We start from the raw sequence: 15577 nt of genomic DNA, 5'->3' as shown, positions 1-15577 counted from the left end.
GGTCCAGGGAAAACAAATCCCTAAATATACTTACTGACTCGAAGGAGGCATGCAGAAACTACATTAGAGGGAGAATATATAGCGTGGCCCTAAACATACCCAGAAAGGTAAAATGCTTGGATAGAAAACACATACACAACCTGATATGGATACTCGGGCACGCAGGCATTAAGGGGAATGAGAAGGCGGACGGCCTCGCTCGCGAGTTGAGTTTCCGAGCGGGGCAACCGGACGACTTCTACACCCAGGCCTGCGACGGGGGGTACGCGGAGCAGCTGGGCCTATACATGGGCTTGAGATATAGGTACCCACCGCCACACAGGGCGCTAACAAAGGAGGAGGCGACCGGGTGGCGCAGGCTGCAGACGGGTGTTTTTCGCAACCTACACCTACTGAACAAGATGTTTCCAACACAGTACAGAGCCACATGCCCTTGGTGCGGTGCGGTGCCGACACTCTACCCCATCACGTGGGAGTGTGAGCGAAACAGAACATTCCATCAACACGAACACCCGAGTGCGGAGCAATGGGAGAGCCGGCTCGTCAGCAGCGAGCTCACAGTCCAAAGGACCCTGGTGCAGCGCGCTTGTGAGGCAGCGCGGCTCAGCGGAGCCCTGGAATAGGGACCCGACCTTGCCAGTACAGGAACCAGGACCGCCTGAGACGAGGACGACGCGGGTCCTGCAGCCGCGAATTCCTTAAAAAATCCAATAAAGTTTGCTTACCTTACTTTGTATAAATGCTGCCATCACTCCATTATAGTTTTGCGTGCACTGAATTCTGCTCTCATTGTTCATGTTGCAGTGCTTGCTTGCTTTTTGTGTAAATAATCTCATCATCTCTTTTTAAATTTGTGCGTATGTAGCGACCGCTGCCCATGCTATGGGCGCAGGCACCTCATCAGGCCAATTGGCCTTTTTGATGCAGCTCTCTCTCTCTGTTTCGGAAAGACAGTAAATTTCGAACTTCAAACATCCCCGAAATGCTTTCTTTGTAACTTTAGAAACAGAAAGTGTTCACCCTTGCCGAGACCTCCGTCGTAGTTTTGCTGAAATACCGATTGGGCACATCATACTCATGTTTAAACCCTTTGTTTGATCAACGACATCGGAATCGTACCCCTGAAGGACACGATTCTCCCCTTTAGCATAGACATGAGGCTTTGCTTCCATCACAGCCAATGTGAAGCCACACCGTTCGAGACCAACAGCCCGGTAAAATACGTGCTGTAACTTTAACCCCTGGCGTACTGCCCGCTCAGTGGCCAGCGATGAAGCTGAGAAGAGTGCTATCGTTGTTCGGCCTCTTTTAAGCGATGGCTAAGCGCTAACCTCCGCAGCCACGTTGGTATAAATATTTTTTGAGGGGAGGGGGTGGGGGAAAGGGATGGGTGGACACAACCAATTTTAATAGCCGCCATCTCGGATTCGAGAAACCGAAACTATGCCGCCATCGTTGGCACGCGGCAGGTGGTTGTTTCTACAATGCTGTTGTAGATGGTGCTACAAGTCTCAACGCGATATGTGCTGTTTTCTAGTTGCCGCCACAGATGAAGCTGTGATCTCAGGCTGGCAGCAGACCTCAAAAAATCTCGAAACGTGATGAGTAAGAGCTAATGCTCTTAAAATGGACAAAAATGATACCCAGCCGCAGCCAGCTGGTGTAACAATGCAGCAACATGCCGCTTCGTTCCATCATCATCATCAGCATCAGCCTGACTATACTCATTGCAGGGCAAAGGCCTCTCCTGTGTCTCTCCAATTAACCCTGTCCTTTGCCAGCTGCTCCCACATTATGCCTCAAACTTCCAAATCTCATCCGCCCACCTAACCTTCTGCCGCCCCCTGATACGCTTGCCTTCTCTCGGGATCCACTCCGTTACCCTTAAAGACCATCAGTTATCTTGCCTTTGCATTACATGGCCTGCCCAAGCCCATTTCTTCGTCTTGATTTCTACTACGATGTCAGTAACACGTGTTTGTTCCCTCATCCGCCCTGTCCGCTTCCGGTCTCTTAACGTTACACATATCATTCTCGTGGATCTCTCTGTTGTCGTTAACTTAAGATGAACCCTTACCGTTAGCCTCCAGGTTTCCGCCCCGTAGGTGAGTACCGGTAACATACAGCGGTTGTGCATTTTTCTTTTGAGAGATATTGGTATACTGCTATTCATGAACTGAGAGAGCCTGTCATATGCGCTCCAACCTATTCTTATCCTTCTAGTTAATTCCCTCTCAGGATCCGGAGCAACTGTCACTACCTGCCCTAATTATTCCTTTACCCACTTCCAACTCGCTGCCAATGTGAACTGCTGTTTCCTTGCTAGACTGTTAAACATTACTTTGGTTTTGTGCATGTTAATTTTTAGACCAACCGTTCTGCTCTGTCAGCCTAACTCATTGATCGTGATTTGCAGTTCATGTCCTGAGTGACTCAACAATGCAATGTCATCAACAAATTGCAGATTATTTAGGCATTCTTCATTAACTCTTATACCCAACTGTTCCCAATTCAGGCCTCGGAATATTTCCTGCAAAAATGCAGTGAATAGCATTCGCAAGAGCGTGTCTTCTTGCCTGACGGCCTTCCTTATTCGATTTTTATTGCTTACTTTATGGAGGACTATGGTAGATGTGCAGGTCCTATATATACCCGCCAGGCCACCGAGGTGGCTCAGTGGTTACGGCGCTTAACACCAGGCGGTCGAAATTTCCGCAGCCCTTCACTACGGCGTCTCTCATAGCTAGCTTTGGGACGTTAAAACGCCATAAACCTATATATACCTTCCAGTATTTTGACATAAGGCTCATCTACACCTTGATTCCGGAATGCTTGTATGACTGCTGAGGTTTCCAATGAGTCAAATGCTTTCTCGTAATCAATGAAGGCTATATATATGGGTTGGTTATATTCTGCGCATTTCTCTATCACCTGAATGATACTGTGACTATGATATAATGTGGAATATTCTTTACGAAAGCCTGCCTGATTTTTTTTATTTACATGAACAGTAAAGGAGAGGTTGGTGCTGCTTAGCGGCTCAGGCTACTCCTTTTCACCAATAGTAACCACTTGGTCCAACGATGCACAGTGCAACATGACATAAAACAAACACAAACAGTACACAACATGCCTGCTCATTACGTTGATTCAATTCTAAGGTTGCCCTGATTCTATTAGCGCTTGCCTTATTATATACCTTGTAGGTAACGGACAGTAATTTAATCGGTCTTTAAGATCCTTGGCGTCTCCTTTCTTATGAATTAAGATTGTTTGCGTTCTTACAAGCTTCTGGTACGATCGAGGTCATAAGGTATTGCATATACAGGGTGACTAGTTTTTCTTGCACAATTTCCGCTCCGTCCTTCAACAGATCTACTGTTACCTGGTTCTCATGAACTGCTTTTCGCCTTTGCATTGGTTCTAAGACATTCTTTACTTCCTCTTTCGTTACTGGCGGGACGACGCATTGCTGTGCGCTACTGTCTGTGTCATTAACATTCTGATTTCATTAGCTACTGTATAGTTTTGTGTAGAACTCGTCGGCTACTTTAACTATCTTATCTATATTGCTAATTACATTGCCCTCCTTGTTTCTTATCGCATACATCTGGTTTTTACCTACGCCAAATTTCCTCTTCAGCTCTTTTCGGCTACCTTTCTTCTTTAGAGCATGCTCGACTCTCCCCATATTAAACGTCCTTATGTCGGCTACCCTTGCGCTTATTTATCAACTTCGATAGGTCTGCTAGTTCTAATCTCTCTGTAGGGTTAGACGCCCTCATGCTTTGACGTTTCTTAATCAGATCGTTCGTCTCCTGAGATATCTTGCCGGTATCCTGTCAAGCCGTCCTACCGCCTACTTCTACTTTGCAATCCCTAATGACAGCTGTCATATTATTGTTCATTGTATGAACACTAAGATCGTCTTCCCCAGTTAAAGCTGAGTATCTGTTCTGCGGCCATATCCTGACTACATCGGTTTTCCCTCTTACCGCTAGCTCGTTTATGGACTTCCTCTTTACTAGCTTCTTACGTTTGCTCTTTTATGCGCCTTCGGTCTGACTTTAGATTAGCTTAAAGCCGTGCCAGCTCGGTCTAAAATCGACCTTAGCTCAGCCATGTGCGTGGCGCCTTTCTGTTCTGAGCTCTGCCCCACAGCAACAGCGGGCACATTCCTCGGGGGCGCTGAAGCATCTGTTTCTGAAATTCAACGAAGATAAACCTGGCATCTCTGAAGCAAGGACACCAGGTCACAAGAAAACCGATGTCAATATGTGTAGCCAAACGGTTGCTTGGCTCGATTTCACACCTTGTTAGGTACTCGATGTAATTCAACATCTGCAGTGCACCACACGTAGACGCATTCCGTAGCGCGTTCGATCGGCTGCACGCGGACGATGTTCCAGTTTTGTCTTTCAAATATAGTATATGGCGTAAATGAAATAAAAATTAATTTTTCGCCAAGCGATCTTCAATACTACTCGAAAGCAGCGTATACATGGTGATATCGGCAATGTATAACGTTCATTGCAAATGTCAACTGCCTGAAGGCTTGATTCATGACATCCTTGAACGTAGCAGACGTACTAAAAATATCAAAAGAGAGAGTCTTGTACTCATGCAATAATTTCCGTGTAAAGAAAGCAGCCTTCTGGGCGGCCTTTCGCTCAGTTCCACTTGGCAGTGACCGTAACTTAAGTTCAAGTTGGTTAACTAAGCTCACTTAGGGAGGTGTTTCAAAGTAGTGTCCAACCGAAAGTAATTAGATGTGCTTGACGACAGCGTTCAGCTTCCGGTAGTCAATGTATATGCGGAGGCGATGATAATTGTTGGTTACAAGAATAACAAAAAATAAAAACACAGCTCATAAAAGTACATCATATAAAATGGTGAAGTACAGAATGCAGAGAGTAATTAGCAGACTGGAGAACACGCAGGCGATGAACAGAACTTGCCATATATTAAGTAGCACGTAACAAGCCGGGAGAACCACTTATCATGTGCGGCTGCGCGCGCGTATTGTTTCCTACGTGTTCTGTGGGTTCTGTATTCCTGCACTTCGTCTGGCGTATTTTTTTGTCTGGATGTAATTCTCATTTGCTTTTTATATTTATTTGCTAAAACAAAAGACAGTCAATTCCTAAGTGATTTTTAGATTGATTTGTGGACAGAAAGAGGCGGAAGGAAGGTGAGAAGACACAAGTGCTGTCCTAGTCTCTTCTCTCTTCAGTCTACATTAGATGCACTGCAGCTCGCTATTCTACAGTCCTGTTTAAAGTGATAGTTCGGCGGTAAAACTGTCCTTCGTTGCCGTCGCTGTCAGGATAGCCTGAAATTTTGTGCAGACAACGCTCATGTCATCTGTTATCTCTTGTACGTCTTTCATGTATAACGGCCCCGATTTGCAAGGCGGGACGCTTATTAAAACGGTAGAGACTGCAGTTTAAGACCCGGCGGAATGCAGAAGCACCATCGGTATACGTACCAGCCTGAAGTATCCTGCCAATCTCGTCTGGGGAGCACTGGTCTGGCACGCAGATTCCCATTCGAAGCCTAGTCGTGTACAGACCCCAGGACACGTCCAGGGCCTCCTTCACTGCCTGCGCGCAAGGTTGTGGCTGTACTCTCTTCTCCTGAACTTTGGCTGGGCGCTGGCTGCACAGCCATTCGGAGTACCTTTACTTGCTCTTGGCATGCCCTTCCAATAAACAGTCATGCCTCGTTAATATGAACACTTTGGTTCCTAAGAAAAGGTGTCGATAAAGCGAGTCGTCCCTAATAACAAAGCGCGAAGAAAAAATATTCAGGAAAAAAACACGCAATGATTAGGGTAGCTAGTGGCAGTAACTGAAGTTGCAGTTACACACAATTTTTGCGTCCCTAAGCCCATTATTCTGATGGCCACTACGCTCTAAATAATGTGGTGCACCTTCACGTGCCTTGTGATCTATATATGATACGCTTGATGGCGTCTCATGGCCACATGACCTAACTCCTAATAAGGCCGTTAACAGCTTACGGCCCCGCTACTCAGTCGGCTGTCAGCTTTGTAGTTTGGCTTTTATATTTAACACAAACTGCACAAATAGTTTTTTTCACAGCCACTTGTGCAATGCGGTAAAGGGTAAGGGTCGTCGACTCGGCAGCATTGGACTGCAACGCGTGAAACTAGAAAAGAAAAGGGCCAGCCATCTGTCATTAGCTTGTACTTTTACACTGCATTGCCCTGGTAACATGCACTCATAATGCAGAAAAGGAAACCTGTGGTTGAAGCACTACAGATTTCTTTCTCAGCACCTCCCACATTAACGCAGCAACATTCATGGGTCCCACTGGGCTCTGTGCATTTACCTCCTGTCCATTGTGTCGACAGCAAGTTTACATAATATCGATGTGTAAATACATTGAAAAAGTTTGGTCCCGAAAAAATTGTTCATAATGCGAGTTGTCCACATTACCGGGGGTCGTATTAACGAGGCACGGCTGTGAACAGAGTCAATAGTGTAAATTGAGCTGCAGGTTTAGACAGGGTTGTAGGCGTTGCAGCATCAAAACTGCCTGCGCATCGGTACCGGTCGTGCAGAGCAGGCTTGGGTGTGCCCTGACTTATACCAATGTAATTATACATTTAAACAGTCACAGTTGTACTGATAAGTTAGAATCAGTAATTATGGGCCGTGATAAACAATATAAAATGCGGCAACCTTATATAATGCAGGCACATTGCAGCGCTACATTGGCCACGCTTGCGCAATCTGAAGCAGCTCTGATTTCCGCACGCCGCGAAGCATAGTTATCTAAGCAAGCGTTCACTTACTGTGTTGAGTGCGCGAGAAATGCCGGCAGCGCAGAGCTGCCTACAAAAGTTCATTACTGACAGTTTATTATAGCGCTTTAAAAGGGTGTAATAAAACGTTCCAGCCGGTAATCAGCCGGTTAATCTGCGACTATTCGTTAATTAACGATTACAACACTATAGTGTCTACTAGGCAGCCTTCTGCAACCAGCTACACAGTGCCAGGAGTAAGTATTAGGACTAGTGCGTTTCGAAAAGAGGAAAATGGCCGAAAATAAAGCAAACAATGCCTTCAGTACAACCCACAAAAGTGCCACAGGGTGCAGGTCTGCCAAAAGGTTTCTTCATTTCGGTAGCCGAGTGTGGTGACGCGTCTGCATGAATGGTCTCTGGCGCTATTCTTATATTTTAAAGCTTATAGTTTTGTCTTGAACCTTGTGCACACTGTTCGAGGCAGCGTTTCGCATGAAGGGCTGCCAGAACACTACGTGCTTGTGGGAAGTGCAGCGTAACGTTCGCTTTCAAGGGCAGTGAGCAAGACTTACCTCTTCCTTGCGTTTTATTGACCGCCGATTGTGGCGCATTGAACGTCGTTGCCACATTTGCAGCGCTCTTCCACCGCAGAGAAGTACAAACATTACGTCGAATCATTTCCCGCGCTACTAATATAACCATACTGTATCCGCTGGCTGGTTCGATTTGCCACTTGAAAAACGCCTTAATCGACGCTATTATGCCTCCAAGCAGCGGATGGTGCAAGTATCGCAGGGAATCGTTGTGAGCTGTTCTGCAAATACAGGGGTAAACAGTTAAAGCCGACAATCAATTGTCGCTTTCTTATCAGGCATCATAAAAAAGCGCTGTGTGCATGCATCGCGTTGCATCACACCTATTGTAGTCGAGTGGACAACGGCTGTACGTATCACTACACAGTTTTTAAACACGCCCTTTCTGGAGTGTCATCATGGCACATGGATTGCTTGTCAGCCCTGCAATGGGCCACTCGTGGCACCCTCAAGCTCTAAACATGTGCCTGGTGAGAACCCTCATACTTGCTATGTAATACTTTTTGGTCTTCACGTACGGCTCCCGTGAAAACTTCATTATAGGCTTCAATAGCAAATCAAGTGGCCCAGAGACTTTAAACCAAAGCTGTACATAAGTCTCAGTGAATGGTTGGCGGTGAAACTGAAATTCCACGATCCGGTTGCTTCTGTAACTAGTGGTATCGTGACAGAAATACCCGTCTTTACTGCGTAGCACCAGAAGGAAAATATTCTAGCAGAGTGCAACCACGGCTGTTGACCGCGTTTGGCAATCATATCAGGCACCTTTGTGAGAAACTTTTTACAATAGCACTTTTGCAGCGACGTTGAGAGAAAAAAAACTTGGACTACGCTTTACTTGCCCCTAAGAGTACAGTGTGATAGCTTTGAAGATTCCTCCTCACTCCCCCCCCCCCCCCCCCCCTAGTACTCCTCCTCTTTCATATATATTCATTGATCGCGGGAGTCCTCAAACCATGTGCACTACTGGCGGAGTGGTGCATCGGTTAAGCGATGCACCAGTGCCCTGGAAGATGGCTGTTTCAAACACAGCCACCGGTGGGACTTGTGACATTCAAGTTGCTCTTCCCGAGCCCTCCGTAAGGTTCACTTTTGCTCATGTAGTTCTACGGGAGGCTGTCTATCTCTCGACCAATAAGCTGATGAGCCGTGCCTTGGTAGACAGATGGCCATTCAATATATTTAAATTAATTCCTCTGCTACCTGCCCTGTTGTGCCGGTTGCCTAAGACCCGGTGGGCAGGTCTCTCTAATGATGTCGCATTAAACGCGGCATTACCGATCGTTACCTTGAAATGGGAGCACGGGCCACGTTTGCGCTCGGAGGGCCGGCCGTGGCAGGAGCGCAGTCAGACGCAGTGTGATAAGCTGAACACATTTACTGCCATACGAGAACGCAGAAATGGCGCAAAACAAGGTTGAAATATATGAAATATAAATTCGGAGCAACAAACGCGCACAAGTCGTTCAAAATGTAGCTATCAGAGTATTTTAAAACACAATAGTTCGGTTTCATACACCCCAGCCGTTCTTGCACGAAAGGTCTGCGCCCAGGGGGACATACAATAAGAAAATAATGGTGTCTGCGGTTCTGATAATTAATTAAGATCAATTATGATCTTAGTCATCGCAGTTAGTATGCACCTATATATGAAAAACGCTGTGGCCGTCGCATTTGTGGACGAGTTCATTCGGCTGAATTCTCTTATGACTCCGCTGTTTCCACATATGTGCTCAAATTTTCCCCTCAACCTGCATCGCATGGAGGACGGCGAATAGTAGTGCAAAACTCCTCTCCGGGGTTACAGAGCGTTTGCGTGAGGCGTTTCGGCTGCCGAACGGCAAAGAGCAGTAGGTGGAGCGCATAACTCTTTCACTGTAATTCTCGGGCAGCGAAATCGCAGAAAAATCATCACGCAATAGCTCTGCCACACAGGGAGTGTTTTGGCCGATCGTCAACGCCTTGAATGCGTAATTACGCAAACTGCTCAGCAAATTCTCGCCTAAAGTAAGTGTATTAGTTTAGATATACGACTGGTTCTAAGTTTGTGCATTCACATGCACGCAATATGCAGAAACTAAAACGCTGATTATTGGTTTCAGTTTATTAGGACAATAGATAAAGCCAACAATTCTTCCTACTTTCTATCCACCTTGTCTCGGATCTACGCCCGAAAACGTCGTCCATGCACTCCTAAGCGTTTCTCTATAAAAACCTTGCAAATATCAGTCGCTTTGTAAGGATAGCAATACTTATATGCAAGGAAGAGCATGACCTCCTTTGATATCGAAGTGTGCTACCCAGCCATAGATTCTAGAAAGCGCACTTTTTTGTGAGACGGCGTACAAGCGGCACTTTACATGTACAGTGAGTGCCATGATGATTTTGTCTGACAGTTGTTTGTGTTTTGCCAGAATGACGATGCAGCACAGTTGCAGAGGGATCCACATTGTTGAGATAAAAGAGCTAATGTTCAGGCTCATTCATACATCGCCCTGTTTGCCCAATAAAGCTTTAGTCGCAACAGAGTGATGTGCTTATAGACGATGCCAATATCACACTGGACGTACCGATTTTTTTGTAATTATTAGTGTTTATTTGTCAGCTTGTGAAAAACTGCAGATGAAGGGACTCTGGATGAAATGTTGTTTTTGGACAGCTTGGCGCGTTTAAAATTCCTTGTTTCGGTAGAGCGATAGCATTTCACACGCATGCATTCCGGGTGTCCCAGCTCAATAAAAAGTATCTTAAAGAGAGGAAGTATTCTAGGCGAATGAAACTATCTATGTGCTGTTGTTTGCCACGTCATTTAATCTGTGGTATGCACTGAAGAGTGAGTAGAGTGAAACTATCTATGTGCTGTTGTTTGCCATGTCGTTTAATCTGTAGTATGTACTGAAGGTTGAGTTACTTGGTAAAAAAGAATGAGCTAACTTCTTAATTATTGCCTTCGGAGAAAATAATTGCGTGAATTGGGAAGTTATTGATTGTGTTAAAAAAAGCAAAATAAAATGTGTGCTCCTTACCATTTACGTAAATCTTTTTACAGCTAAAAGAACGTCCGCCTACAATGTGCAAAAACTGCCGCGTAGCAGCGGTTCCATTCCAGTACCTCAAGACGCGCTCTCTAGGAACAAAATCTGCTATCTTACGGCCACTGCAAAGGCAATGCCCCGTCGGAGACGCAGTGCCATCTTTTCGAAGCTTAGTTGCGCTTACAGTGGCCGCAAGATGAGCGGGAGCAACCTGCGAACGCATTGGCGGGCTTCCATTTCGGGCCTATAAAAACATTACGTAAATTGCACCTTGTAGGCACTTCAGTCTGCTCTTTTTCAAGACGAGCTGCAACTTCCGAATCGCCATTTTTTTCGAAGCGGAAAAATTAGAAAAGGTTAATACGTAATATGCAATAATTCTCTAACTCTGTGCCTCGAATTAAATTTCTTGGTCGTTTGTATATTTCAAAACTAGGCATAGACCCCAGGATTACATAACTAATCAGTCAACTAAGAAATCTCGTCATAAGCATAAACACTACACTGAACCCATTTTTGCCCGCACGAATGCCTATAAGTATTCATTTTTTCCTAATACGATTACTGATTGGAACGCACTGCCTCATGGTTCTCCTCTGCTTGCCTCCCCTGAGTAATTTCAACCACCGGTTGGCGCTGCCTGTGACGCGCTATGTTGTTGACACTGTGTGTTGCTTCCTTTCTCCTGTGCCTATTTAGCGTTGCATAAGTGTTAGTCGTCCTTTTTTAGTACTTGTTTCGTTGTCATGTATGCTTTTCCTTCTTTCAAGGTCGAAGTTTTGAACTCCACTGTTTTATACTGCGACTATCCTGTTTGGACCGTGTTTGGTTCGCAGTATGTCATAAATAAAAAAAAATAAAAGAATAACTGCAGACAAGGCCACATGTCCCTGAATAGCAGACAGTTGGTTTCATTCGCTTTGGACACTGAGACTTTTTATAAATTTCGTCACATTCAGCTGGCATACCTGGTATAGACAGGTATACATGTACTAGTTGTTTCAGGGAAGCCCGCCAAAAATTTTTTCATAGCGTGTTTGGCGTACACCAGAAAGAAGTTGAATTATGTACTGGTAAAGGGATACCTATTACACAGCAAATATTACCTAGAGACGCCTAATTGTATTTAGACGTTTGTAGCTGGGAATTAATAATAGTCACATCAGTTTTCTAAATTCCGGAAACGTAATTACGCTCATTCCTGCGGCTCAGAAAATTTGGTCATTTCTTCTGCAGTTCGAAAACCACGCGCTTATGCATGGCGCAGGCGACATCCATCAAATCGCGTCACTTATTGACGTGCGTGCCGCGTGACGATTTCTGCTGCGCCCGTGCAGCGGTGCTCCCCGCTCCTTGACACTTCTCTGCTCCATCGCAGCGGAAGGGACTGAGAATGTCGCGTGGCACGTGCGCCAAGAAGTGACACAATTTGATTTACGCCGCTATGTGCTTTCTATAGGCAAACGGTTTTCGAACTTCAGAAGAAATGGCCCTAATTTTTTTAGCAACAGCGGCGAGGTTTATCGCGTTTTCGAAATTTTGAAACGTGATATGACTTTTACTACTGGCCGGCTACAAATCTCTGATTGCAATCAGGCGCCTCTCAGAAATGTTACAATGTTAACTATTAGACTTTAGATAATGACTTTACTAGTTAGCCTGAAATCTAAAGTCTGACGAAAACTCGTCTGGTCGGGTAGAAGATTCATGACTGAAGAAAAAGGAACGCCGACCAAAAGGTTGTTGTTTAAAACAAAGACGTTTCGGCTTCCATACGGAAGCCTTGATCACTGGACGGAAAGCCCAAAGCACAAAGCTGGGCTTTCCGCCCAGTGATCAAGGCTTCCGTATGGAAGCCGAAACGTCATTGTTTTAAACAACAACCTTTTGGTCAGCGTTCCTTTTTCTTCAGTACTAGTTAGCCTCAGTTGCCTATTTTCTCCATTCCGCCAGCACTGCTATTACTCTGCCGCAAAAAGCGCTTCTTTACCTTAAAAAGAACAAAAATTATTGGCGGGCTTCTCTAACACATCTGTTATAGCACTTCTTCCTCTAGGCGTCAATAAAAGAAATGTAAGAACACAGACAACACAGTCAACATTATTTCATTGTAACCATATAAGGCGTGGCTCCTTATATGATGATTGAAAAGATCAAAACGGGCCGAATCGTGATATGTTAAGAGTGTTGGCAGTATGCATTGAATACCCATAGCTTCTCTGTGGAGTCCTTACTGACCAGCTTTGAATGGTCCTCGTGAGCTAACTAGGAGCTAGCCGCAGCGGTGGCTCAGTGGTTATGGCGCTCGGCGGCTGACCTGATAGGCACGGTTCGTTCCCGGCCACGGCGGTCGAATTTCGATGGAGGCGAAATTCTAGAAGCCCTTGTACTGTGCGATGTCAGTGCACCTTAAATATTCCCAGGTGGTTGAAATTTCTGGATCCCTTCACTACGGCATTCCCCATAGCCTGAGTCGCTTTGCGACGTTAAACCCCCATAAACCATAACTAGGAGCTTTTTCCTGGAATCTCGAAGTTACGTACATCACTTAATTCCTATAGATTTCCGATTTATATAAGCGATTGTTTATATCCCTGAAGATTTCAGATTTATATACTTGACTCAAGTGCTATATGTGAATATTTCAAGCTAGCATCGCAGCAGAGCTAGTAAAAGAAGTTATTATTGGAGCTGTGTGCAAAGCGTTATATGCATGTCGGAAATATTTCTTCCGTAATAGATTATTATATTCTAGAGAGCTGAATATTGCGGGGCGCCGCAGTAATACGCAGTATTTTAATTCTTTATAAAAGACACTTTTCCACCAACAGTCCAACGCTTGCCAAAATTAGACATACGGCCTATTACACTAATTACACCTATTCCATAATATTTTTCCTAGAACATATTTAACGTGATTATCACATGTTGGGATAAAAAAAATGACGACCCGACATTTTAAATGATAGCCTATTTCAAAGCGTTTTGTTCTCAATACAATATCTTCATAGGGAGGTATAGGATTCTTGTTTGGTCTGATTATAAATGCTTTAGTTGTGCTTTCATTTAAATTCATTATATTGACTCTCGAAAATTTGCCCACAGATTTCATTTCATCATTAAACTGTTCTTAATCGTGATGAATACCAATACAGAAGAAAAAACAGTGCCTTCAGTGTAGATAATGAGCCTTGCCTGAGTGTTAATACTCAAGAAATCATTCGGGTAGACATTAGAATTAGAACTCCCAGAATACTTTCCTTGGGCCTTCCATGGTGGACAACTCTAGCCTTAGCAGAATTGTTATCTACATTCCCAACTTCTGTTCTCTTGGTTACGTTTGAATTGTAAGAGAGGATGCTTCTTTTCGAATGTCACAATGACTTAATTTCTGTAGCAAAATGTTATAACCAACTAAATCTAATGGCTTAAAAAGTCCAAGAAAACACCTACATCTTCAGCAATGTTTTCAAACTCAGATATTACTTGTGCGTTTTGTTCCTGCGAAGCTAACCCCACTTATTTGTTTTTACAGAAAACGAATAGGTGCTGGTTTATCAAATTATGATTTCTAATAAACTTAGCGTCGGATGCAAAACTTTCTAGAACGCCGTTGAGAAGAACGTTACAATAGATTTTCAGATAAATTAAGAAGTAATTTTCCAGATTATTACCATCAGGTTTTTTACAGAGCATGCAACCTTTTGTGAACTGTATTATTGGCGGAAAAATCGGAAATTGCAAACACTTGCTAAAAATATGGGTAAGAATTTGGGCAATAAGGTCAACTACAAGATTATTTGAGGATACTTGAAAATCACCGATGTCATAACTGCTGCTATAGTTTAAGGTTTTTAAACTGACGCAACTTCATTCAGTGGGACGGATTTAGGGCAGGCAAGCATGAGATGACGAAGCACGAGTAGCAGCAATGTTTGTGAAGTCATTAAATACGCGCTGTTAAGTTCAATGCCAGTTAACTCCTTGCGATTAACCTGTAACTGGGATAAATGCTTATTCGAGCCATCATGATACCAGAGATTTTTTTATTCTCTACCTCAGGAGACTCTGCTAGCAGCTTTCAATATCCAGAAAAAAGTAATATACACTGCGTTCTTGTCACTTATTTTTTAGTTTATTACAATGCATTTTAATTGTGGCGAGGTCAACGTAGAGCGCATGTGAAAGAAATGATGCTGTAGCCTGTATTTCGTAATCGTGTCATAGCAAAATTTGGTCCCAATACATTTTTTGCGGGTTTTGTCTAGTTTTTCTACGTATCCTGGATGGGAAGGACTTGTGTCAGAGCATGGTCAATGCATCAGTGAACGTATTGCTAGCCTCATAGGTGTCTGTAATACTATTTATGCCATCACATTTGACATGCCATAGGGTCGCACGAAAAAGGCTTAGAGTCATGTGCCTAATTACTTGGTACAAAACTAGTTGGAATGTTTTCCTTCGTCACTCGATTATTTCTGCAAATCGAAACACCAGCAAATGATCACTGCGGATGATCATTCCGGATCACTCCGAATTTACTGTTTAACTGCAAAGAATACCTAATAATTGCAACTTTACTTGCTTTTAGGAGTCATCTTTGTTGACGTATTAATTAAGCTGGCAAAACCAATCGATAGTAAAAACATACCAAATTAACTGTGCGAGTGGCTGTTGGTAGTGATGTCGAATTTGCGCAGCTGATTTTTTTCATGCGAGTTAACTTGCATCATTGGAAGGGTAGGGCATCTCAATCCTTCAAATTTCATTGTTGACGATGCGGACAACTTTCTAAACCTTTTTAGCAATTACCTCGCTGTGAACGTGGTTCAGCAGGAAGATGTGCAACATATTCTGCAAACTGACCACCGTAACAATTGGAGCGTTGCTCTCTATTTACGCGACTTCTTGGGAGGCTTCCGACTGAAGATTTAAATAGTCTGCGAAACCAACATATCCTGGCCGTCTACAGGTATGTGGGTGATCTCAACTCATTAAGAAAATTTGTCGAAACAGAAAAATTAAGACCCATAGTCATCATTGGGTCCTTTCAAACCAGAATGCCTTGAGCTTTCATTCTTTTACGAACTGCCAAGAAGCTCATAACTTAGATTACTTGACCTCGTGATATACTTTAGGGAGAGCAAAACATGCGGGGTGCAGGTAAAAGATCTCAG

The 15577-nt window shown here is 44.1% G+C and overlaps 1 protein-coding gene across 1 annotated transcript in view; it reads right to left on the bottom strand.

Annotated features, from left to right (window-relative positions):
- Positions 1 to 15577, bottom strand: part of LOC144125270 (nose resistant to fluoxetine protein 6-like) — a 110670-nt gene that overhangs the window by 37871 nt on the left and 57222 nt on the right. Inside the window, exon 3 of the mRNA XM_077658518.1 lies at positions 5489 to 5603. Within this exon, the coding sequence (XP_077514644.1) occupies positions 5489 to 5603 (115 nt within the window). The remainder of the gene's footprint in view (positions 1 to 5488; positions 5604 to 15577) is intronic.

Source organism: Amblyomma americanum, chromosome 1, assembly GCF_052857255.1.
Source record: "Amblyomma americanum isolate KBUSLIRL-KWMA chromosome 1, ASM5285725v1, whole genome shotgun sequence".
In the NCBI taxonomy this organism is placed as follows: domain Eukaryota; kingdom Metazoa; phylum Arthropoda; class Arachnida; order Ixodida; family Ixodidae; genus Amblyomma; species Amblyomma americanum.
The sequence above is the reverse complement of the archived record's forward strand: the minus strand, read 5'-3'. Positions and strand labels throughout refer to the sequence as shown.